Source organism: Gobio gobio (assembly GCF_949357685.1).
Source record: "Gobio gobio genome assembly, chromosome: 7".
In the NCBI taxonomy this organism is placed as follows: Eukaryota; Metazoa; Chordata; class Actinopteri; order Cypriniformes; family Gobionidae; genus Gobio; species Gobio gobio.
In genome coordinates this window covers 291,420-316,571 of record NC_137103.1, presented here as the reverse complement: position 1 = coordinate 316,571, position 25,152 = coordinate 291,420, and the positions used below count along the sequence as shown (strand labels likewise).

At 40.8% G+C, this 25,152-nt stretch overlaps 1 protein-coding gene across 1 annotated transcript in view; it reads right to left on the bottom strand.

The window, feature by feature from the left end:
* The window catches only part of LOC307129681 (ranBP2-like and GRIP domain-containing protein 3), a 96,118-nt gene that overhangs the window by 47,756 nt on the left and 23,210 nt on the right, over nt 1-25,152 (bottom strand). Inside the window, exons 3-9 of the mRNA XM_079822307.1 lie at nt 24,891-25,121; nt 24,673-24,815; nt 12,034-12,229; nt 11,651-11,951; nt 8,058-8,239; nt 7,531-7,712; nt 7,327-7,450 (exon numbers count right to left, since the gene is read on the bottom strand). Of these exons, the coding sequence (XP_079678433.1) occupies nt 7,327-7,450; nt 7,531-7,712; nt 8,058-8,239; nt 11,651-11,951; nt 12,034-12,229; nt 24,673-24,815; nt 24,891-25,121 (1,359 nt within the window). The remainder of the gene's footprint in view (nt 1-7,326; nt 7,451-7,530; nt 7,713-8,057; nt 8,240-11,650; nt 11,952-12,033; nt 12,230-24,672; nt 24,816-24,890; nt 25,122-25,152) is intronic.

Sequence of the window (25,152 nt, the reverse complement as noted above, 5' to 3'; positions counted from 1 at the left end):
GGAAACCTGATAACTCTTATCGTTTCTGCACTGATTACCGTAGACTTAACACCTTAACAAAACCTGACTGTTTTCCTTTACCTAGGATCGACGACTGTGTAGATCGTGTTGGTTCTGCGCAGTTTGTCAGCAAGTTCGATCTTCTGAAAGGTTATTGGCAAGTACCATTAACACCTCGTGCTAAAGAGCTATCTGCTTTTATTACACCTGACAGTTTCCTACAGTACACCGTCATGCCTTTTGGAGTTAGAAATGCTCCCGCCACTTTTCAGCGATTATTCAATCGAGTGTTGTCTGGGTTGACGGGATGTGAGGCTTACTTGGACGATGTCGTCTTGTCCAGTTCGTCTTGGTCTGAACATCTCGTACAAATCACAGAACTTTTTGAACACTTAGCAAAAGCCAACTTAACGATAAATCTTGCGAAATGTGAATTTGGAAAGGCAACTGTGACATATTTGAGTAAGGTGGTTGGTCGAGGGCATGTAAAACTGATAAATGCAAAAGTAGAAACTATCTGTAGTTTTCCTACTCCAACTACACGTCGCGAGTTACGGCGGTTTCTTGGGATGGTGGGGTACTACAGGGGTTTTTGTAAAAACTTTGCAAGTGTCGTTGCCCCTATTAGATTAGATTAGATTAGATTCAACTTTATTGTCATTACACAAGTACAAGGCAACGAAATGCAGTTTAGGTCTAACCAGAAGTGCAATAGCAGCAAGTGCAGGATATACAACATTTGCATAAGTGCAGGACATGGATATGTACTGAATATATATATAAATATATCTATAAATAGAGAGATGGTTATTACTATAAACAGAATTTACAGGTGAATATGTACTATGAATATAATATAATATACAGATGGCTATTACTATAAACAGAATTAACAGGTGGATATGTACTATGAATATAATATAATATACAGATGGCTATTACTATAACAGAATTTTACAGATAGAGGTATACAATGATATGTTAGGCTAAAATGAGGAATATGGCAGTGGATTAAGGTAGTGCAATAAATTACGGACAGAAGCTATCCGAAAAAAAGTGTAAAAGTGCAGTGGAAAGTGATTGCATATTACGGTTAGAAGTACGGTGCAAAATGCAAATGTAAACAGTTGGTACTGTAAATAACAGTCGGCAGTGCAAATGAGCATAATACAGTTACGGTATGGTAGTGCAAAATGAATAAGTAGTCCTTGTTACTGTAATAAACAGTCGGTGGTGCAAATAACAAAGTGAAGGTGGATGTGAGGTAGGAGAGTTATCAGTATATGAGGGGAGTGGATCAACGGGGGTTTGAGTTCAGTAAAGAGACAGCTCTGGGGAAAAAACTGTTCTTTAGTCTGCTGGTCCTGGTCCGGTGGATCCTGAAACGCCTGCCGGAGGGCAGGAGAGAAAACAGTCTGTGGGCTGGGTGAGAGGAGTCCTTGAGGATGCTGCGAGCTCGATGCAGGCAGCGTTTCCTCTGGATGTGCCCGATGGCAGGTAGTGGAGTCCCTGTGATGCGCTGGGCAGTTTTCACCACCCGCTGCAGTGCCTTGCGCTCCGCAACAGAGCAGCTCCCATACCATACTGCCACACAGTTGGTCAGGATGCTTTCTATTGCGCAGCGATAGAAGTTCACCAGGATAGCCGAGGAGAGCTGATTCTTCCTCAGTGTCCTCAGGAAGAAGAGGCGCTGGTGAGCCTTCTTGACCAGGCTGGAGGTGTTGGTCGTCCACGACATGTCCGCCGAGATGTGGATCCCCAGGAACTTGAAACTGGAGACACGTTCAACAGCCATTCCATTGATGTGGATGGTGTCGTGTGTGCCTCTTGACTCCTTCCTGAAGTCCACGATGAGCTCCTTCGTTTTGGTGGTGTTGAGGAGCAGGTTATTTTCGGTGCACCATGTGGCCAGGTGCTGGATCTCCTCCCTATAGGCAGTCTCATCGTTGTTGCTGATGAGACCAATCACCGTTGTGTCGTCCGCAAACTTGACGATAGAATTAGATCCATACACAGGCTTGCAGTCGGCGGTGAAGAGGGAGTAGAGAAACGGGCTTAGCACACAGCCCTGTGGTACACCAGTGTTAAGAGTGATGGATGTGGAGCAGGTGAATCCTGAACGAACATTCTGGGGTCTGTCAGTTAGGAAGTCCAAAATCCAGTTGCACATTGAAGTGTTGATGCCCAGGTCTCCAAGTTTGGCTATTAACTTGGTTGGGATGACAGTGTTGAATGCTGAGCTGAAGTCAACAAACAGCATGCGTGCGTAAGTGTTTTTATTGTCCAGGTGAGTGAGCACTGAGTGCAGTGCCATGGAAACAGCATCCTCTGTGCTCCTATTGCTGCGGTAGGCAAACTGGTGTGAGTCCAATGTGGATGGTAGAGAGTCTTTTAGGTGTTCCAGGACCAGCCGCTCAAAGCACTTCATGACGATGGGTGTGAGTGCTACAGGGCGGTAGTCATTAGAGTGTCGGGTTAGAGTGTTTTGGCACTGGCACAATGGAAGTGCGTTTAAAGCATGAAGGTACAGCTGCTTGGGCAAGAGACAGGTTGAAAATGTCTGTAAAAACCCCAGCGAGCTGCTCCGCACATGCCCTGAGCACACGACCAGGGATGTTGTCTGGTCCAGCAGCCTTGTGCGCGCTGATCCGGCTCAGTGACTTGCAGACATCTGTGGTGGAGAGTGTGATTGGTGGGTCAGCTGAGGGTTTGAGCTTGGTGCCAGTTTCTCTGTTGTCTCTTTCAAAGCGAGCATAAAAGTGATTTAGCTCGTTCAGGAAGTTGACATCAGTGGCTGCGGGGGTGGAGTGGGGGGGTTTGTAGTCACTGATGGCCTGAATGCCCTGCCACATGCGTCGAGGGTCAGAGTTGGAAAAGTGACCCTCTATCTTTAGCTTGTAGCAGTGCTTGGCCTTTTTGATGCCCCTCTTCAGGTTTGCCCTGGACGTACTGTAGGCTTGTGCCTATGACAAACTTGTTAAGCCCAAAGAGACCTTTTAATTGGTCAGAGCAATGTCAAAATGCCTTTGATAATGCTAAATCCTTGTTGGCAACTGCTCCTGTTTTGGTGGCACCTAATTTCGAGAAAAAGTTCCTACTGGCAGTTGATGCTAGTGCATATGGCGCCGGTGCTGTCCTTTTACAAGAGGATTTAAAGGGAAATCGAGCATCCGGTTAGCTACTTTTCCAAGAAATGTAATTGTCACCAGCAAGTGTACTCCACAGTAGAGAAGGAGGCTTTAGCCCTTGTTTTAGCTGTTCAACATTTTTAGATCTATTTAAGTTCAGTCTGTGGACCCATTATGGTTTACACTGACCATAACCCGTTGACTTTTATAGATCGCATGCGTGGAAAGAATCAAAGGATTCTGAGATGGAGCCTTATTCCCCAACCTTTCCACCTGCAGATTAAACACATACGTGGCAAGGATAACATCATCGCTGACGCTCTCTCCCGTGTATAAGAGTCCAAATATATAGCGTTGGGTATCTTATACACTTGTCTTTTCTCTATTTGTTTTGTTTTTCTCTTCCTCGCTTTCATTTTTCTCTCTCTTTTCCCCTCTGATGTTCTAGGGCCAGGATTTCAGGAGCGAAAAGTAGTTGGGATTTATGAAGATGAGTGTTAATGTTATTATATACTCATATTTTGGTGGTGGTTTTTGCAAGTGTATTGTTTATTGTTTTTTTTCCTTTTGTCGGTTTTTCAGGAAACCTCCTTTTTAGAGTGGGAGGTGTGACGACCCTGAGTCTTCCTATTGGGCAGAATTGGAGAGCTTCCGATTGGGTCTCCTACTAATTGACAATTAACTTGATTGTGTGTATATAAGTGTGTGTGTCTCATTAGAGGTTACGCTCTCTGTGGGATAGACATTCCCAGAGGCGTCTCCATGCTGGATGTAAGCACTTTCTGGTTATTTTCTCATGTGTTTGTATTTCTTAAGTCATGTAGCATATATGTATATTTTGTATAAGTTCATTCATTCATTGTTTACCCCTAGACTTTTGTTTGTTGTTGTTCTCTGTTTGTGGTGTCTTTATGCACAGTTTAATAAAACACTTTTCTTTGATTAGACCTTGTTGTCCGATCCCCCTTTATGTTGCGACTCGAAACGAGCGGGTCGTAACTGGGTAACACTCAAATAGCACTGAAGAGTCTGAGGACTGTGGCATGTCCAAAAGCTGAGGGGGTCAAGGAGATAACCGGTGCCCTCAGGGTAACGTTGGTGAATAGATGGATATCAATGGGTAGAGAAATTAGGTTATTGAAGAAAAAAGATAAGCTGTTCCATTGTTTTAGAAATGTTATTCATAAACTAAGCTCATTGCAGCACACAAGAGTCAAGGAGATCTGGTTTTCTAAAGCTTGGACTGAGGATAAGAGAGAGAGAAGTTGCGATATAAAGGGGTGGCCTTATGAAGGGTAGATGCAACCAGGGCCCGTATTTATCAAGCTTCTCAAAGTGTCATTTTAGTCTTAAGTGCTGAGAATTCAATAATAACTTATTTGTTTAGGCAGGCTTTTATGTGATTTTAATGTTATTGTCGTCAGTTCTGTATTGTCTTTATTGTTTGATGAAACTTTTATCTTTTGTGTGAACTTTGTAAGGTGTCCTTGAGTGTCATGAAAGGCGCCTATAAATAAAATGAATAATAATAATTAATGAAATGTATTCCTACTTTCAAACTTAAGTATAAAAGCAAGTTATCAAATTTCTTAAAGCTAAGAATCACTCTTACTCTCCCAGTTATTTAAGACCTCTCTAAGATTTAAGAGGTCTCTCAAGTGGTTAGGAGTTGCCAGTAGGGGCTTGTGATGGCACTGAGGAGACGAGAAACGTGTGCAAATCTTTTTAGAAGAGGAAGAATGTTTTTGATATGTTTGACAATGAGCAGTTAATCAAACGGTATCATTTGGACAGAGCAGGCATCATCTTTGTCAGTGCTGGATAATTTTGGGCTGAACTTGCCTTTTATAACATGTTTCCGCTGTTCAACTAATTCAGCAAGCAGTAGCACTTCTTCCTCCTGCCAGTTCGGTTTTCTTTTGGAATCCATGGTGGCTGATTATATCAAAAGAATCTAGGCTATATATATGCAGGTCAGTTAATAGCACACCAGTTTAAAAAATGTAATTAAGACATCGTGGAAAACGTGTTTATCTTTAATTTCAAATGTGTATATTATAATGTATTCTTTTGAAAATACTCCTCTTAGGAATTTCACCATTCAATGTGAATTTATCTGAGAATATTCTGATATAAGGACATCTATGCAGTGATTGGTTCATGCCTATGACATCATCCAAAATCCTGTTTGTGGCACAGCAAAGTGTCGTAAATCAACTCTAAGACTAACTCTTAAGATTTAGTCCTACACTTCACTTAAAGTATGATTGAGATTGAACTAACTTTTAAGCGCAGCTTTGAGGCAAGAATTTTTTTAATCTTAAATCAATTCTTAGCAGTGTTCTTGTGAGTAATTCTCAGATGCTTGATAAATACGGACCCAGAATTTTATTATTTTTTCCTTGAGCAACCCTGGAAATTGATTGAATCTAAGGCTCATTCATTATGCAGCTCTTTATGCGGTCCTTTGTCTTCTGAGCTGTGAATCACCGCATTATTCATGATCGTTCACACCTCTTCGCATATGGGCTTTGTAAACAAAAAGTGTCTTACAACAATTTAATCAATATATTGTTTTATGTGACTGAGTAGGCACAATGATTTTCACATCAGTTTGAAGCAAAAACTCTAGGCAACAACATTATTTAGTCAAGTCTTGTGGACACATATCTATTGTGCGTTTTGTGGCCTTATTTCAGTGACTTAAATATTTAGTTTTTTCAAAAAACACACATAAACATTATTCTCTCAAACATACAAACATGTACATATATGTTGCTCTCATATTATGGTAGCCCAGTTTGTGCTGAACACAGTATAATGACACTTTTGCCATTCATATGTTTATAAGCAAATGAAAAAAGCACAAATGTCAGAGCATGTCAAAACTTCTAAAGGGCCCCAGAACTGGCTCAGACCCATATGGGTTAATGCCAAGAATTTCTATGGATGTGACTGCACCCACTGTCTTATCCTGGGTAATGGGAATCCCAAGCTCTGCAAAAACTTTTTGCACTGTGAGGCGATGGGAGGCTGGGATGGCATTAGGAGGCGAAATAATAAAAAGAAGGCTTCTGATAGCGTGTCAAAAATTTTGGGGCTGCTTGAGATTATTCCAGGGAAGGAGGGATTAAGGGATTCATTTGTGGGCAAGACTTGGTGGAGTGGGCAGGCAATCTGCAAACTGTGCAGGAGGGAAAGGACTCGGGATGGGTTATTCGCTGTATTTTTGAGGATGACTCGCTGTGACCAACTTGGCGTTAGGACTAAGCAAGGGAATCAAAGTCAATAAGGCAGATAAGTCAACATCCACATCTGAGAGAATCTGAGCTCTGATGTTACTGGTCACTGGTCTGCACTTGTCACTAGCGGAGGTATCCTCACTATAGGGCCTGCTGTTGGAACTGAAGACCACGAAAGGAGGAGAGGGCTGAAGACAACAGAAGGAAAAGGCAGAGACGATTGGGCCTGTATTGCTAGCAGGGACATCCTCACACTACATTTACATTTATGCATTTGGCAGACGCTTTTATCCAAAGTGACTTACATTGCATTCGAGGTACACATTTTTACATTTTGTCAGTTCTTGCTTTCCCTGGGAATGGAACCCATTACCTTGGCTTTGCTAGCGCAACACTCTACTGTTTGTTTTACAGGAAAGTAAGGCCTTCTGTTGAAGCTGGAGGGAAAGGAAATGATTGGGAGGTTAAGGGAAGGCAGACATCGTGGGAGGCGGGCATTGTGCTCTGAGGTCTGACGTCAACAGGAAGAGCCGGAGTATAAAATAAAACTGAGCGGACAGGTAAGGAGAGTGAAGTTTTTCAGCGTCGGAGGCTGGGGCAAAACCCAGACTTGCTGAAGGCCCAGGGTCCGGCGCTTGAAGAGTGCCTGAGATTGTGCAGGAGTTTTACGGTGTCACTGCACTACGCAAGTTCGTGCTCTATGGGCTTTGCTTGTTTGCTTGTTACTTTGATACCTTAGTGTCAGGTATGGACCAAAGAGAGGGATTGGCTGAAGGAGACGTACGTGTCGTACAGCTGGGCTTTATTCAATCTTCAGGAACACTGAACGTCTGAGTCAAGTCGACTTTGTTTCATAACTGAAGAATCTTCCTACAAAATTACTTTAGAAATTGAGCATTTATACTTCATTCCTGGCTCAGAACGAGCATCATTAGGACGGCTGTGAGCAGACGTACCGTGTCAGAGAGATGCTGAGCCCAGTGGATGAGCAGCGCCGGCTGAAGGCCGTGTTTCTCTCCGGCGCGCAGCGTGCCGAGACCGTGCTGAACCAGCATCCGCAGTTTAGCCGATGTCCCTGACCTGAGACACACAGAGAAAACACTGCAGTCAGACACGGAGCCGTGCATCAGGCTCACACTCACAGCAGAGCAATCACTCACAGCGCTCTCTTGTGGATCAGGCTGTAGACGGCGTCCCACCACTCGCGCTGCTTGACGGAGGACAGGAGCTTCATGATGTGCAGAGGCAAACACCGGGGCTGATGCGGCGAGGAGACCGAGGCCATCCGTGCCGTCTCCTGGAGCTGCGTCTGACTGCTGAACACGACGCCACACAAGAACACCTGCAACACATCACATATTCACAGAGTTACAGCTGAGGCGCTTCATCAGGTCCGCTGAGATCCTGGGATTGTGCCTCTGCCACAGTCCTTTACAACAGGACTTCAGTTCCAAACGCTGTGCTTATGGACTACAGCCTTACATTCATTTAATTTCTTTAATTCGTCAATATGTCAATCTTGTAAAAATTTATAGATAAGCCATCAGCCAAACATGCATGTTAGATATAGCTTTTACAATCATCAGACATGATTGAATATCTGGATAAAGTAAAAACTAATTTCAGAGACTAATTTTAGGTGAATGTTTCCGCTGTGCCTCATTGACGATGAGAAGGGTGGACGCACCTCCAGGTCGAGCAGGCAGATGGACTCGGGTGAGTTGGTGTCTAGTTTGGAGGTCTCGAGCGTGAGGCGAGGGAAGAGCTGCTTGAGCCAGTGCTGAAGGCTGACACTCTGCTCCATCAGCGCCCACTGCAGGCCGAGCCACGCCAGGTGCCGAAGATCACCCGCATGCAGCATCACTGCATCTATGAAAAGCAGTTTAACCATCATGAGTGTAAGTTTATTATTTTGTAATTTTAAACCATTCAAGTGCAAGAAGTGAAAGATCTCAATTCAATACTTGTGCACTGTTTTATGTGTGCACACCCGACGTGCATTTCAGACAGCGAGCAAAGAAAACTTTAATCATTCAAAAAAAAAAAACAACAAAAAAAAAACACAGGAGCCACAGAATAGCAGTTTAAAGACTGTGAAAATTGTTCAATAAATGTAATTCTAGTAAAAAAATTGCATTTAAATCATTATAGTTTAATAAAGTTTAATAAAGCCCAATATAATAAGTTAAAACAAGTGCAAATAAGTGCAAATAAGTACAAAAACATTAATCTCCAAAATACTAATAGACTATTCCATCTTAATGTTAATGAGTTTAGCCAATTCTTCTTCTCCTATAGCAGTGAATGAGTGTAATTTTTCCTCAGTGACACTACAATGCTCTGTCTGATGTGATACTGTAGTAGACGCTGCATGGTTAAAAAAAATGTCCTAATATTATCAATCTTACATGTAAAGAAGTTCATAAAGTCATTACTGCTGTGCTGTTTACAAACATCAGAAGTTGAAGCTTTATTTTTGGTTAATTTAGCTTCTGTATCAAATAATTACCTAGGGTTGTGTTTGTTTTCTTCTAAGAGAGTCGAGAAATAAGCAGATCTAGCAGTTTTTACAGGCTTTGTGTATGCGATCATGCTCTCTTTCCACGAATTACGAAAGACCTCTAGTTTAGTTTTCTTCCAGCTGCGCTCCATTTTTCTGGCTGCTGTTTTAATGGCCCGAGTGTGCTCGTTGTAGGACATTGGACTATTTTCTTTAATCTTCTTTAAGCGCAGGGGAGCAACTGTGTCTAAAGTGCTGGAAAAGAGAGAGTCAATAGTTTCTGTTGCAACATCGAGTTCTTCTAAGCTATCTGGGATGCTGAGGAGATGATACTGATGAGGAAGATTATTTAGAAAGCAATCTTTAGTGGTGGCAATGATTGTCCTGCCATATTTGAAACGAGGGGGCGGCTTTGCAGCCTTAGCTAAATTAAGTGTACATGATACTAGGTAATGATCTGAGACATCATCGCTCTGCTGCAGAATTTCAACGGTATCAACATTTATTCCATGTGACAATATTAGGTCTAAAGTATGATTATGGCGATGAGTGGGTCCTGACACGTGTTGCCTACCTCCAATAGAGTTTAGAATGTCTTTAAATGCTAATCCCAATGCGTCTTTTTCGTTGTCTACATGGATATTAAAATCACCAACAATTAGTGCTTTATCTACGGCCAGTACTAACTCTGATAGAAAATCAGCAAATTCTTTGATAAAGTCTGTATTATGCCCTGGTGGCCTGTATACAGTAGCTAACACAAATGTTAGACAGGATTTATCATTTACACTATATAACGTTACATAAAGCACCAGGACTTCAAAGGAATTATATTTGAAACTAGACTTCTGAGTAATACTGAAGATATTATTCTAAATTACAGCAACCCCTCCCCCTTTACCTTTCAGACGCGGCTCGTGTTTATAACAATAATCTTGGGGAGTGGACTCATTTAAAGTAATGTAGTCATCAGGTTTTAGCCAGGTTTCTGTCAAACACAGCACATCTAGATTATTATCTGTAATCATATAATTAACAATAAGTGCTTTTGGGGAAAGGGATCGAATATTCAGCAACCCAAGCTTTATAATTTGTTCATCTGTATTATATCTGTTGTTTATTTGTTGGACATCAATTCAATTTTTACTATTGAATGGTTTTGATGTTTTTTTGTATTTACTAATTCGGGGAACAGACACAGTCTCTAAATGATAATATCTAGGTGAAAGAGTCTCTATGTGCTGGGATTTATCTGACTCCGGTAACGTGAGACAGCTAGCAGACGGTCGGTTTAGCCAGTTTGTCTGCTTCCTGACCTGGGCCCTAGTGAGTCAAGGTTTAGCTTTAAGACCATGTGCCAAATTACTAGAGAGAAGAGCGGAACCACCCCAGGAGGGATGGATGCCATCCTTCTTCAACAGGTCAGGTCTGCCCCAAAAGCTTTTCCAATTGTCTATGAACCCTATGTTATTTTGCGGACACCACTTAGACAACCAGCCATTGAGTGATGATAGTCTGTTAACTATCTCATCACTCCTTTTTACAGGGAGCGGTCCAGAACAAAAAACTGCATTTGACATCGTACTAGCGAGTTCACACACCTCTTTAATGTTAATTTTGGTGATCTCCGACTGGCGAAATCGAACATCATTAGTGCCGACATGAATAATAATCTCAGAGAGTTTACGATTAGCATTAGCCAGCACTTTTAAATTTGATTTGATGTCAGGTGCTCTGGCTCCCGGTAAACATGTGACTATGTCTCACAGTCACCCAGTTGCCCTGCTGCACGGACTCTACAGCCGGAACCGAACAATGTACAGAGTTCACTAAGCTAGTCGCATCAAAATCAGTGTCTAAAGCTGTTACGTCCTCACTACCCTCAATAAAAGTTTGGATGCGTGTCTCTAATTCTGAAATCTTCTCAGAGAAGATTATGTTTAACATGTGACAGGCAGTGCAAGTGACAATAACAGGAGATGATGACACGGCTTACCGTGTTTGTTGACTAATCCAACTCACCAGAGTTGTTTGATGGACTAACAGGAAAAACAGGAGACCCGGATGCACGGATGGATGGCTAATGGGCTAGCGAAATGCTAATGTATTGTGATTTAGATTAAAGCTAGCGATGTCAGATTTAATATGATAGGCAATATTAGACAATATATGTTGATGAGTAAGTTATATTTAGCAGTATAAACAACAAGCAATGATATCAAATAGAGATTCAAAAGCAAAGCTGCACAAATAAAAATTAATACCATATGAGCAAAGTAGGGCAATGGGTCAACTGGTCCCTGACAGAGTCTGGTTTCTCCCAAGGGTTTTTCTCCATTCTGTCACCTGATGGAGATTGGGTTCTTGCCACTGTCGCCTCTGGCTTGCTTAGTTGGGCATACTTTATATTCAATAATATTATTGATCTGACTGTACTGATGCTGGTGTATGAGAACTGAACTAAGCTGGATGATTATATCACTGTTTTCTGCAGAACTGCTTTATAGATGAAATTAACTAATTTAATAATTTATCTTTACAATGGAACTGAATCAAAACTAAACTGACTTCAGCTGAACAATGACACGGTTTTCATTTAGGACTGCTGTACAGCCAAAATGAACTCTGTTTGCATCATTAAATCATTTTCCTGTTATCACTGTAAAGCTGCTTTGAAACAATCTGTATTGTATAAAGTGCTGTATAAATAAAAAAGTGAGTTGACTCAGAAACCGTAATATGATTCGAACTGTGAGTTCTTGAGTCTGTCTGACACTCACCGCTGTCCCACTTGGCCAGATCTGCGGCGCTGGGTGCGTGTGTGTTGACTATGTGCATCTCGTCGTTGCAGATGAAGGAGAGCTGCTCGTTCTTCTGTGTGCCGAAGAGAGCGTCGAACAGATTTCTCGGCCCGCTCCGGTTCCCGAACGCCTCCACCACAGCCTTCAGCAGCTGCTCCACGTCCTGGCTCAGATGCAACAGCATGTGACCCGCCTGACTCTGGCGGTCCGAGGCCAGCAGCTCCAAAGGCTTGTGGGACGTGTGCTCACTCTTCAAACTCTTGGCTTTGGGTCTGGGAGCCTGAGGGAGACACGGATGTGACACTGTACAGTGGCCGATCACATGAGCTACAGCCACACAAGGAAGAGGAAACACATCATACCTGATAGGCCAGGAGATAACAGAGAGTGGCATCATCCTGCACGGCCCTCCACTGCTGCAGCCCGTCCTGCGCCGTCTTCAGCAGCAGCGTCCCGGCGTACAGGTACAGCTGAGCCCTCATCTCTGTGAACACCTCTGACAGCTCGTCCAGTGTGTTCGTGGCCGTGTTCTTCAGAGACTGCATCATACAGTCCAAACTACAGCAAAAACATGGCGTGAGCATTTCATGAACGTGTGAACCTGAAGTCTGCTGACTGAAACGGTAACGTTATCTAACCCCTAGAGGTCAAAGATCCCGCCGGCACGACTGCCTCAATTTTTTTCCTATCAGTGCCAAAGAGACTCAAATAACTCTGTTGTTTTTTATCATTCAGGCAAGTGTTAAATATATATATATTTTGTGTACAGTCACAATAAAAACAAAATGTTGTGTTTTTTGCTAAATAAAGAAAACAAACATGATGCCCGATCTGCAGCCTGTCTCTCAATGATGCTCATTCAGTCTTCAGAAAATGAACTGTAACTTAGTGAATACTTGTCACACAAACATGAGACATATGTCTAAAGAAACGTTGAAATGTCAGGTTATAAAAATATTTATAAAATATTCTCTGTTTATGTAATCTGTTTGAAAATAGAGAGATGTCAGTTGTTCACAAGCCTCTTCATTAGTGTTAATTCGGCCACACCCACTGAGCACACGTTCTTTAGAGCAGTGTTTCCCGACCACGATCCTGGAGGCACACCAACACTGCAGATTTTCTCATTAATCAAACACACCTGATTCAAATGATCATCTTATATCTCTGATATTATCAGAGACTCCAAGACCTGAAATGGGCGTGTCGAATAAAGGAGACATGCAAAATGTGCAGTGTTGGTTTGCCTCCAGGATCGTGGTTGGGAAACACTGCTTTAGAGATTCAAATACTGATGCGATCCATGAGAGCAGAGTTAACGCCCACATCAACTCAAATAAACACATCAAAATCAGTGCAAGTACCGTACATCGTTTTGCGATGCGGTGAGGAATAATCCTGGAATAATTTACCCCAGAAAAAGCTGTTTATTTCTAAGAGCAACAGATTCAGCCGCTGATTGTGAGTTAAGTTTATTCTGTTAGCATCTATGAATATTCAACCGCAAAAGACAACATAAAATGCCATAGATTTAAGACTGCTTAGACAAGATTTATTTGGCCTGTTTTGGACAGATTATGATGTGTTTATTGTACAAGAGCCTAGTGTCACAGCAATACCTAGACCTTGGGTTCTTAAAAAGACGCTATAAAAAATAAACATATTATTATATTATTATTATTAGCAATAAAGCTTTTATTCGCAAACATACTGATGTTTAAATATTATAGCCTAATGTTATTTTTTTTATTTAATATATGTTGATTGTGAAAAGTGAACAGCACGAGTAAGAAAGGACACATCATAAGATGCGCAATATATCGGAAGACATGGAGTTTGTCAGAAATGATTTTGACCACTTCATTAAGTTTTGTTTTTAGAAAGCCTTTCTTTAAAGTGAATGTCATTTTGTATAAATTATATCTTAATTTGAATCACTTTTTCATCAGCCAATTGCCTGGATTTAATAAATAAGAAGCAAATATAGCAGACAATAGCCTTCGTGCTGGCGCGATCAATCATAAATTAACCGAAACTCAAAATGATATTTGAGCATTGTGTCAAGTCAAGTCAACTTTATTTATATAGCGCTTTTAACAATGTAGATTGTTTCAAAGCAGCTTTACAGTGTTAAACAGGAAAATAATGCAGCATAATTTTATTCAGCTGTATAGCCATTCTGGAGAAAACGCTGATGTTATCAGTTCATTTCAATTATCATACAGTGACAGTGTGGGCTTTAGATCAATAATTAGATCAGTAATTTAGTTTATATGGTTAATTTAGTTTAATAATTAGATTTATTTCGATGTTTAGTTGAAAAATTGAGTGTCCCCAACTGAGCACGCCAAGCCAGAGGCAACAGTGGCAAGGAAACCAAAACCCCATCAGGAGACCTAATGGAGAAAAATAAACCTTGGGAGAAACCAGGCTCAGTCGGGGTGCCAGTTCTCCTCTGGCCAATAAACAAACAGCGTATTATTTTTATTATTATTATTATTATTATTATTATTATTATTATTATTATTATTATTATGGGACCTTTACAGCTCATAATAGATCAGAATATTCGAGGGACCGGGGGCAACATGCTGGAGACGGGTTTATTGAGGATGATGTTGATTAAATAATTATTAAAGTGCAATATTCGAATGATCGGAGGCAACACGCTGGAGACGGGTTTATTGAGGATGACATATCGATTTAAGTATTATTTAATTGTAATATTCGAACAATCGGAGTCAACGTGCCGGAGACGGGTTTATTGAGATTCCGTGTCGATGAGGCAGTTGCAGGGGGAGTCTAATCACGGTCTCTCAGACACTTCAGGGTCATGCGTTGGTCTTCTCTGGGCGCAGGTCCACCATCTGATCTGGATACGGCCTGGATCCGGCTGACTGCAGTAAACCTCGGGATAAAACAGAGAGACTATCATTAGCGTAGATGCCATTCTTCTGATGATGTAACGAGTACATCAGGTGTTATGGGAAGTGTTCCCGGTTCCGGCTGATCTAGTTAATGCAGCCTAACAATCATTTCATTGAAAAAGTGTTTTATGTGTATGCCACAGTAAAGAGATGTGTTTTTAGTCTAGATTTAAACTGACAGAGTGTTTCTGCTTCCCGAACAATGATAGGAAGACTATTCCAGAGTTTAGGTGCTAAATAGGAAAAGGATCGAGCGCCTGCAGTTGATTTGGATATTCTCTGTATGATCAACTGGCCAGAATTTTGAGACCGCAGTAGATGTGATGGAGTATAATGTGTTAAGAGCTCGCTCAAGTACTGGAGCTAAACCATTTAGTGCTTTGTAAGTAATAAGCAAGATTTTAAAATGTATGCGATGTTTAATAGGCAGCCAGTGCAGTGTTGACAGAACTGAGCTAATATGGTCACACTTCCTGTTTCTAGTAAGAACTTGAGCTGCTGCGTTTTGGACCAGCTGGAGTTTATTTATTAAGCGAGCAGGGCCACCACCCAGTAGAGCATTACAATAATCTAGCCTTGAGGTCATGAACGCATGAACTAACTGTTCAGCATTTTGCATTGAGAGCATGTGCCGTAATTTAGATATATTTTATTTTTTATTTGTGTATCAAATAGTTTACAAAATCAAATGATTCAGAAAATTTGGCCATTGAAATGACGGGGAGAAAAGTGTCCCAATCAACCTGAATTCACCCTATACTCTTTGAAATCATATCATGTTGTTTTAAATCCCAAATATTTTACTTATAACATTCATTATTACCAATTGTTCAGTTATTTGTATTTACCGAATACTGAATTGGGTTCAGTGTCACAATATTACAGTTTTTTTGGCATGAGACTTCTTTCAAAAACATAAAAAATAGTAAGTCAAATCTTTTGATCATTTAAAATATTAGTATTTTTTATATATATATTGTTAAGTATATTCTAAATAAACTAAAACAAAATATATTTATTTTGTCCTGTTGCTCCCTCAGTCGCATACCTGACTCAATGGCTCATTCATTATGCGGCTCCTTATGTGGGTCTTTTGTCCTCTCAGGTGTAAATCACAGCATTATTCATGACCATTCACACCTCTTTGTATACAGGCTTTGTAAACAAAAAGTGTCTTACAAAATGTAAATCAATATATTGTTTTATGTGAATGAGTAGGCTCAATGATTCTCACATCAGTTTGAAGCCAAAACAACAGCCATTAGTCAAAAGTCTTGTGAACACATATCTATTGTGTGTTTTGAGGCCTTAATTCAGTGACTTATTTTTTTGTTTTTCAAAAACCATGAATAAACATTATTCTCTAAAAAATACAAGCATGTACATACATGTTGCTCACATATTTTGGTAGCCCAGTTTGTGCTGAATACAGTGCAATTACACTTTTGCCATTAATGTCTTTATAAGCAACTGAAAAAAGCACAAGTGCTTGGCGCCTAACAAGCAATCATATTTATGAGAGCAGTTACAGTAAAGTCACTATTGTTGGAATAGCCCATTAATGTAATATAATTACTATGTTCAGATGAGTAAATGTATGTTCTTCATACTTCGTACAAGTTAAAATTTTGTGCTTTTGTTTATTATCATTTTTAATTTAGTCTATTTAATTTCTGCTTTAAATAGTAAGCAATTAGTTGTTTTTAGATTTAGAATGTATTTTAACCCTTTTTGCTTATATTGTACAGCATTGCCTACACAGATATAGTCACTATATTTGTTTTCATTAGCTTTAGATTTAGATTGTATTATTGTTTGGAGGAATAATATTCCACTGTGGAATAATATTGTTTAAAATAATTAAAACATTTTTTAATTACAAAAAACAATTTTAAATGTATAATAATTTGGTGATTTTTCATCTGATTAATCTGAAAAATAATTGACAGATTAATTGATTATCAAAATAATCATTAGTTGTAGCCCTACACATAAGACAGTTCCCTTTCAAGGCAAGGCTTACAGTGCCTGTGGAGAGGCTGCTTCTGCCCTGCATGCCATGGTGCTCCTGTTGTGCCAAAGGTGATATGCAGGAACTGCATACAGTGACGGACCTCGCTCTAAGGGCGATTAAAGTTACTGCATGCTCCCTGGGTCATGCAATGTCCACGCTTGTGGTCCAGGAACCCCATCTCTGGCTGAACCCGGCAGAAATGCGGGAGGCAGACAAAAATCTTCTCTCGGGTCTTAAAGCGTTAGTTCACCCAAAACTGAAAATAATGTAATTTATTACTCACCCTTATGCCGTTCCACACACGTAAGACCTCCGTTCATCTTCGGAACACAAATGAAGATATTTGTGTTGAAACCTGATGGGAACAAGTACATTTCCTCTCTCAAGATCCATTAATGTACTAAACACATATTTAAAACAGTCCATGTGAGTACAGTGGTTCAATATTAATATTATAAAGTCGAGAGAATATTTTTTGTGCGCCAAAAAAAACGCTGATTAATATAGTGATAACCGATTTCAAAACACTGTGTCATGAAGCTTCGGAGCGTATCAAATCAGTGAGTAGATTCAGTAGCTCGGAGCACCAAAGTCACGTGATTTCAGCAGTTTGGCGGTTTGACACACGATTTAAATCATGATTCAACTCGCTGATTCATAACGGTTCGAAGCTTCATGAAGCAGTGTTTTGAAATCGGTTATCACTATATAAGTCGTTCTTTAGTTTTTTTTGGCGCACCAAAAGTATTCTCGTCACTTTATAATATTAATATTGAACCACTGGACTCAAATGAACTGATTTAAATATGTGTTTAGTACATTAATGGATCTTGAGAGTGTAAATTGCTTTGCTCCCTATGCAGGCTTTACTGAGCCTTCGGATTTCAACAAAAATATCTTAATTTGTGTTCTGAAGATGAACGGAGGTCTTACGGGTGTGGAATGGCATAAGGTTGAGGAATAAATTACATTATTTTCATTTTTGGGTGAACTAACCCTTTAACCTCTTAACAAGCGCCCCATTTTTGAGAATTCTTTGAAAACGATATACCCAAATGAAAATGTCTGCAGCTCTTAAACCCTATGGTCTATATTCATAAACCTGGTCTTATTTTAAACTAGACACTTGAAATATTGCTACCCAAGAGTCATAATAACTCAAAGTAATATGGGAACAGAGTAATATACATGTAAATATACATGTAAGTGACTCACGTTTTTTGTTTTTTGTTTTCACTTAGGGAAAAAAATATTATAATTTAATGTTAAGAGCCTGAAAATAACTTAAATATAAAACTGAATGTCTAATCATGTCATGATTCAAATATGAGGATGATTCTCTCAGTAATGTAGCTTCTGTGAGCTTTTATGTCAAGAAAAGTCTAGGCGTCATTTCAAAAAGGCCATTTATTTCAGAACATTTGCTATTGTAAAGAGTAGTTTTTCATTCAAATAAATCTGCAATAAACTGCAATATACTACTAATTATAATGGATAAACAGTTACTGAAAAACTAAAGCAACTATTTACAGAGATTACAAAGTGTAAAAAACTCATTTAGCTGATGGGAAGCGTCAGTAAGAGACAGCGCGCTCCACTGCAGTTGCGCCATTGAGAACGCGCAGCCAGCGCACAAACAGTATTCACCAAAGCCTACTTACGCAAACTGCGCAAGATAATGCCTTTTGATTGGTTACTAAGTCCATCAATCAAACCTTTGTTGGAAAGGCATTGGCTGGGCACCGAGTGCCTTTATCCAACGAAAACCATGGGCGCAATGATTGACAGCTCACCAAGCCTGTAAGGCACTTCCTCTATATGATGCATCCCAGAAGAGTCTCTGATTGAAGGAGAGAGACGGGGGAGGGTTTAAAATACGTGGGAGAAGCTATTCTAGCAGGGGGAGTTTGCCAGACACGGAATAGAATCGATATTTCATTGAAAATGGACATGATTGATCACGCTAACTCAAAACTCTCTTGCAAACAACGGAGGATTTTTAGTTTTTTCCCTATTTTTTCGTTGTTTTGGATTAAAAAGTGGGATGCATTTTGAAGAATGGACTCTTACACAGAGATGTATGCGGGTGTTTATTGGATTCGTCCGATCTGATCTGAACGACAGGAGATGAAAGATGAGTAACGCTGATATTTTGCTAATGTTTACATGGCCGGTCCTTTAGTGTTTCATTTAACCCTTTCCTCTCTGGTGTATTTATTGCAAAAACAAGTTCAGAACATGAATCTTGAGTGTTTTAGCTTTCAAATGATGCATAGTTTGTGATAGTTGATTGAATATTTTGTATAAAACAAAAGTGAATAAAAGTACAGACACGCCCACTTCCGTCAACCGCCCCGCCCACGAACCGGTGCGGGTTAAGAAGTTAAACTCCCCTATCTCCCAGGCCAGCCTTTTTGGCGACGCGGTCTAGAACTTTGCCCATCAGTTCTGGGCTGCCCAGAAGCAGACGGAGGCCATTAAACATATCCTGCCCGGGTGCTAGCTGCTGCCTCCATCTTGCTGCCGGCCTCCACCCCTGCTCAGGCTCCACAGCAGCCTCCACCCAGGCAACAGCAAGGGGGCGGCCGCAGGAGGCCCATCCTGGACCCTGCCAAACCCGGCGGTAAGAGGAAGAACAAGCGGCCCTGAGTGTGCTGAGTAAACAATCAGCAATCAAGAGCATGCAACAGAAGTGCGCTCTCTCTCTCTTTACCATCAGTTAACGTTAGTAATATGCTCCTCATTATACTTTGTTTGCGACTGCCATATCGAACCGAACTACAAACTTTCCAGCTATGTCACACAACAGCTACTGTATATAGGCGTAGATACTTAATTTGTTTAACATTCTATTAATTCGATACATTTACTTCATAGACATCCTCCTCTGTGTTTGCTGATCGATTGGTCCTGCCTGATCGATTGCTCCTGTCTCCTGTCTGCTACATGCTGCAGCTAGTGTTTGTAGCTCTGTAAAGTCTTGCTTTTGAATCTCTATTTTGATATATTTTCTTTGTTCTACTGCTAAATATAACTTACTCATCACCATATATTGTTTAAATATTGCCTATCACGTTAAATTTGACATCGCTAGCTTTTAATCTAAATCACCATCACACGTTAGCATTGCGCTAGCCTGTTAGCGTGTCATCTCTGCACCCTGGTCTCCTGTTTTCTGAGTTCATTAAACAACCGTGGTGAGTTGGATTAGTAAATAGTGTCCAGCAAACAACTGTGGTGAGTTTTATTAATCAACAAACACGGTAAGTCATGTCATCTCCTGTCATTGTCACTTGCACCGCATGCCGCATGTTTAGTAAAGGCTTCTCCGTTGGCAAACAGAGCTTCACATGTGATAAATGTAAGGAGATAGTTAGGCTGACGGAGAAGATTTCAGAATTAGAAACACGCATCCATACTTTATCTGAGAGTAGTGAGGATGTAACAGCTTTAGACACTGATTTGGATGCGAATAGCTTAGTGAACTCTGTACATTCTTCGGTTCCGGCTGCAGGGCCCTCGCAGCAGGGAAACTGGGTGACAGTAAGACGGCATAGTCGCGGTTCTAAAAACCGCTTTTCCGTTCCAATTAGAACATCAAACAGGTTCTCCCCAATCAGTGAAGCACCCACTGAGTATCCTGTTGAAAGTGCCCTAGTCATTGGCGATTCTATTACATGGAACGTGAAGATAGAGACACCAGCCACCATAGTCACTTGTTTACCTGGAGCCAGAGCGCCTGACATCAAAGCAAATTTAAAAGTGCTGGCTAAAGCTAATCGTAAATTCTCTAAGATTATTATTCACGTCGGAACTAATGATGTTCGACTTCGCCAGTCGGAGATCACAAAAATTAACATTAAAGAGGTGTGTGAACTCGCTAGTGCGATGTCAAAGGCATTTTTTTGTTCTGGTCCGCTCCCCGTTAAAAGGAGTGATGAGATAGTTAGCAGACTATCATCACTCAATGGCTGGTTGTCTAAGTGGTGTCCGCAAAATAACATAGGGTTCATAGACAATTGGAAAAGCTTTGGGGGCAGACCTGACCTGTTGAAGAAGGATGGCATCCATCCCTCTTGGGGTGGTGCCGCTCTTCTCTCTAGTAATTTGGCACATAGTCTTAGAGCTAAACCTTGACTCACTAGGGCCCAGGTCAGGAAGCAGACAAACTGGCTAAACCGACCGTCTGCTAGCTGTCTCACGTCACCGGAGTCAGATAAATCCCAGCACATAGAGACTCTTTCACCTAGATATTATCATATAGAGACTGTGTCTGTTCCCCGAATTAGTAAATACAAAAAAACATCAAAACCATTCAACAGTAAACATTTAATTGATGTCCAACAAATAAACAACAGATATAATACAGATGAACAATTGATAAAGCTTGGGTTGCTGAATATTCGATCCCTTTCCCCAAAAGCACTTATTGTTAATGATATGATTACAGATAATAATCTAGATGTGCTGTGTTTGACAGAAACCTGGCTAAAACCTGATGACTACATTACTTTAAATGAGTCCACTCCCCAAGATTACTGTTATAAACACGAGCCGCGTCTGAAAGGTAAAGGGGGAGGGGTTGCTGTAATTTATAATAATATCTTTTCATTATTACTCAGAAGTCTAGTTTCAAATATAATTCCTTCGAAGTTTTGGTGCTTTAAGTAACGTTATGTAGTGTACATGATAAATCCCGTCTAACATTAGTGTTAGCTACTGTATACAGGCCACCTGGGCATAATACAGACATTACCAAAGAATTTGCTGATTTTCTATCAGAGTTAGTACTGGCCGTAGATAAAGCACTAATTGTTGGTGATTTTAATATCCATGTAGACAACGTAAAAGACACATTGGGATTAGCATTTAAAGACATTCTAAACTCTATTGGAGGTAGGCAACATGTGTCAGGACCCACTCATCGCCATAATCATACTTTAGACCTAATACCATATGGAATAAATGTTGATACCGTTGAAATTCTGCAGCAAAGCGATGACATCTCAGATCATTACCTAGTATCATGTATACTTAATTTAGCTAAGGCTGCAAAGCCGCCCCCTCGCTTCAAAAATGGCAGGACAATCACTGCTGCCACTAAAGATTGCTTTTTAAATACTCTTCCTCATCAGTATCATCTCCTCAGCATCCCGGATAGTATAGAAGAACTCGATGTTGCAACAGAAACTATTGACTCTCTTTTCAAGTACATTAGACACAGTTGCTCCCTGTGCTTAAAGAAGATTAAACAAAATAGTCCAACGCCATGGTACAACGAGCACACCCGGGCCCTTAAAACAGCAGCCAGAAAAATTGAGCTGGAAAAAAAACAAAACTAGAGGTCTTTCGTAATTCGTGGAAAGAGAGCATGATTGCATACAGAAAGGCCATAAAAACTGCTAGATCTGCTTATTTCTCGACTCTCTTAGAAGAAAACAAACACAACCCTAGGTATTTATTTGATACAGTGGCTAAATTAAGCAAAAATAAAGCTTCAGCTTCTGATGTTTGTAAACAGCACAGCAGTAATGACTTTATGTGTAAGATTGATAATATTAGGAAGAAAATGAATCATGCAGCCGTCTACTACAGTATCACATCAGACAAAGTATTGTAGTGTCACTGAGGAAAATTACACTCATTCACTGCTATAGGAGAAGACACACACACTCATTCACTGCTATAGGAGAAGACACACACACACACACACACACACTCATTCACTGCTATAGGAGAAGAAGAATTGGCTAAACTCGTTAAATCATCTAAATCAACAACATGTATGCTCGACCCTATACCAACTAGGCTATTAAAAGAGATGCTACCAGAGGTCATAGATCCTCTTCTTAATATCATTAATTCATCTTTGTCATTAGGATATGTACCGAAAACTTTTAAGTTGGCTATTATTAAACAACTTCTTTAAAAAAACGCAACTTGATCCTACAGAATTAGTCGATTATAGGCCAATCTCAAATCTACCTTTTCTGTCAGAAACACTAGAAAAGGCAGTGTCTTCACAATTATGTTCCTTTTTAGAAAGAAATGGTATCTGTGAGGATTTCCAGTCAGGATTTAGACCGTATCATAGCACTGAGACTGCTCTCATCAGAGTTACAAATGATTTACTCTTATCATCCGATCGTGGCTGTATCTCTCTATTAGTGTTACTTGATCTTAGTGCTGCATTCAATACTATCGACCCCAACATTCTTTTGAATAGACTCGAAAATTATGTAGGCATTGGTGGAATTGCATTAGCATGGTTTAAATCACACCTATGTGACCGTTATCAGTTTGTAGCAGTAAATGAAGAGATGTCACACCGATCACAAGTTCAGTATGGAGTACCGCAGGGCTCAGTGCTAGGACCGCTACTCTTCACCCTGTACATGCTACCACTGGGAGATATCATTAGGAAGCATGGCGTTAGTTTTCACTGTTATGCTGACGATACTCAGCTCTATATTTCTTCATGCCCTGAAGAAACTTACCAATTCACAAGATTAACGGAATGCATAGCTGATATAAAACATTGGATGACCGGTAATTTCCTGCAACTCAATTCAGAAAAAAATGAATTTTTAATTATTGGACAAAAAAGCTCCACAAGTAGTGACCTAGAATACTGTCTAACACTTGATGGCTGTTCTGTCAAGTCCTCGTGGTCAGTGAGGAACCTGGGTGTGCTCTTTGATACCAATCTCTCATTTGAAAGCAATTTAATTTAAATTATGGCACATGCTCTCAATGCAAAATGCTGAACAGTTAGTTAATGTGTTCATGACCTCAAAGTTAGATTATTGTAATGCTCTACTGGGTGGTGGCCCTGCTCGCTTAATAAACAAACTCCAGCTGGTCCAAAACGCAGCAACTCCAGTTCTTACTAGAACCAGGAAGTGTGACCATATTAGCCCAGTTCTGTCAACACTGCACTGGCTCCCTATTAAACATCGCATACATTTTAAAATCTTGCTTATTACTTACAAAGCACTAAATGGTTTATCTCCAGTACTTGAGCGAGCTCTTAACACATTATCCTCCATCACGTCTACTGCGCTCTCTAAACTCTGGCCAGTTGATCATACCGAGAATATCCAAATCAACTGCAGGCGCTCGATCCTTTTCCTATTTAGCTCCTAAACTCTGGAACAGTCTTCCTAGCATTGTTCGGTAAGCAGACACACTCTGTCAGTTTAAATCTAGACTAAAAACACATCTCTTTACTATGGCATACACATAGAACACCTTTGCAATGAAATGATTGTTAGGCTGCATTAACTACGTCAGCCGGAACCGGGAACACTTCCCTTAACACCTGATGTACTCATGACATCATCAGAAGAATGGCATCTATGCTAATGATAGTCTCTCTGTTTTATCCCGAGGTTTACTGCAGTCAGCCGGATCCGGGCCGTATCCAGCGCCCAGAGAAGACCAACACATGACCCTGAAGTGTCTGCAGAGACCGTGTCAATTAGACTATCCCCTGTGAAGGCCTCGTTCACTTCACTTTCCCTCTGTACAGATGAAAACGTTAGGAAACGACTAAAAACACTGTATTATGTATGCCAGACAAGTAATTTGGCAGTAATTTTGTAAAGAAAATCTACGCACCTGCGCATATACGTAGACGTGCTTGCCTATAGACTTAACACATAATGCTTACGTGCATGCCGTCACCGTTTTCACAGATTCACAGTTTACATCATCTTATCATCTAACGATATTGTTTCTAATCTATTTCAAAATCAGTTTCTCTGGCCGCCGGGTGCTGTTGCTGTGCGGATGAGCGGCTGGAACGCATTGAGAGTTTTCATTTTAGTTGAAAATGGTTTTGTGTAAGTGGCCCCAAAATAAATAACTAATGATTTTTACAACGGAAATAAATCAATCAAAAACTTACTTTAGCTGGACAATTACTTTTTCCTTGAGCTGATGTACAGCCAAAACAATCTGTCTTCCCATTCATTTCTTATTATCGCTGTAAAGCTGCTTTGAAACAATCTATATTGTAAAAAGCACTAAATAAATGAAGGTGACTTGTGTTGACGTACCTCCAGAGAGCATCAGCGCTCTCCTCGCAGCCCTTCCCCATCAGGGTCAGTCTGACGCGGCTGCAGAGCGCCAGCAGCAGCTCTTTGTGAAACTTGCGCGACGCCTGCTCGTTCGACGCCACGCTGGGCTGGCAGAGATACTCCTGAAACACAGCAGATTGATCACACACAGAGTCATATCACCAGCTTCCCTGGATCTGCTGAAGCCGCCCACTGACCTGAAGGACGCTGACCAGCAGCTCGTACCACTCCAGACGGTCCCTCAGAGCGCCAGTCTTCTCCACCTCCAGACAGTGCTTCACCGCCTCCTCGTGCCGGCCGTCTGCGCTGTACAGACGCACCAGCTTGTCATTGATGTAGGTGTCGTCGGGCCGCAGCTTGAGCTCCGACTGAAGCAGCTCGTACAGCTGGTTGGAGCCTTTCTGTCCTCGTGTGCTCAGAAGCTTCTCCTGCAACAGAGAGAGAAGCGTGAACTCGGAG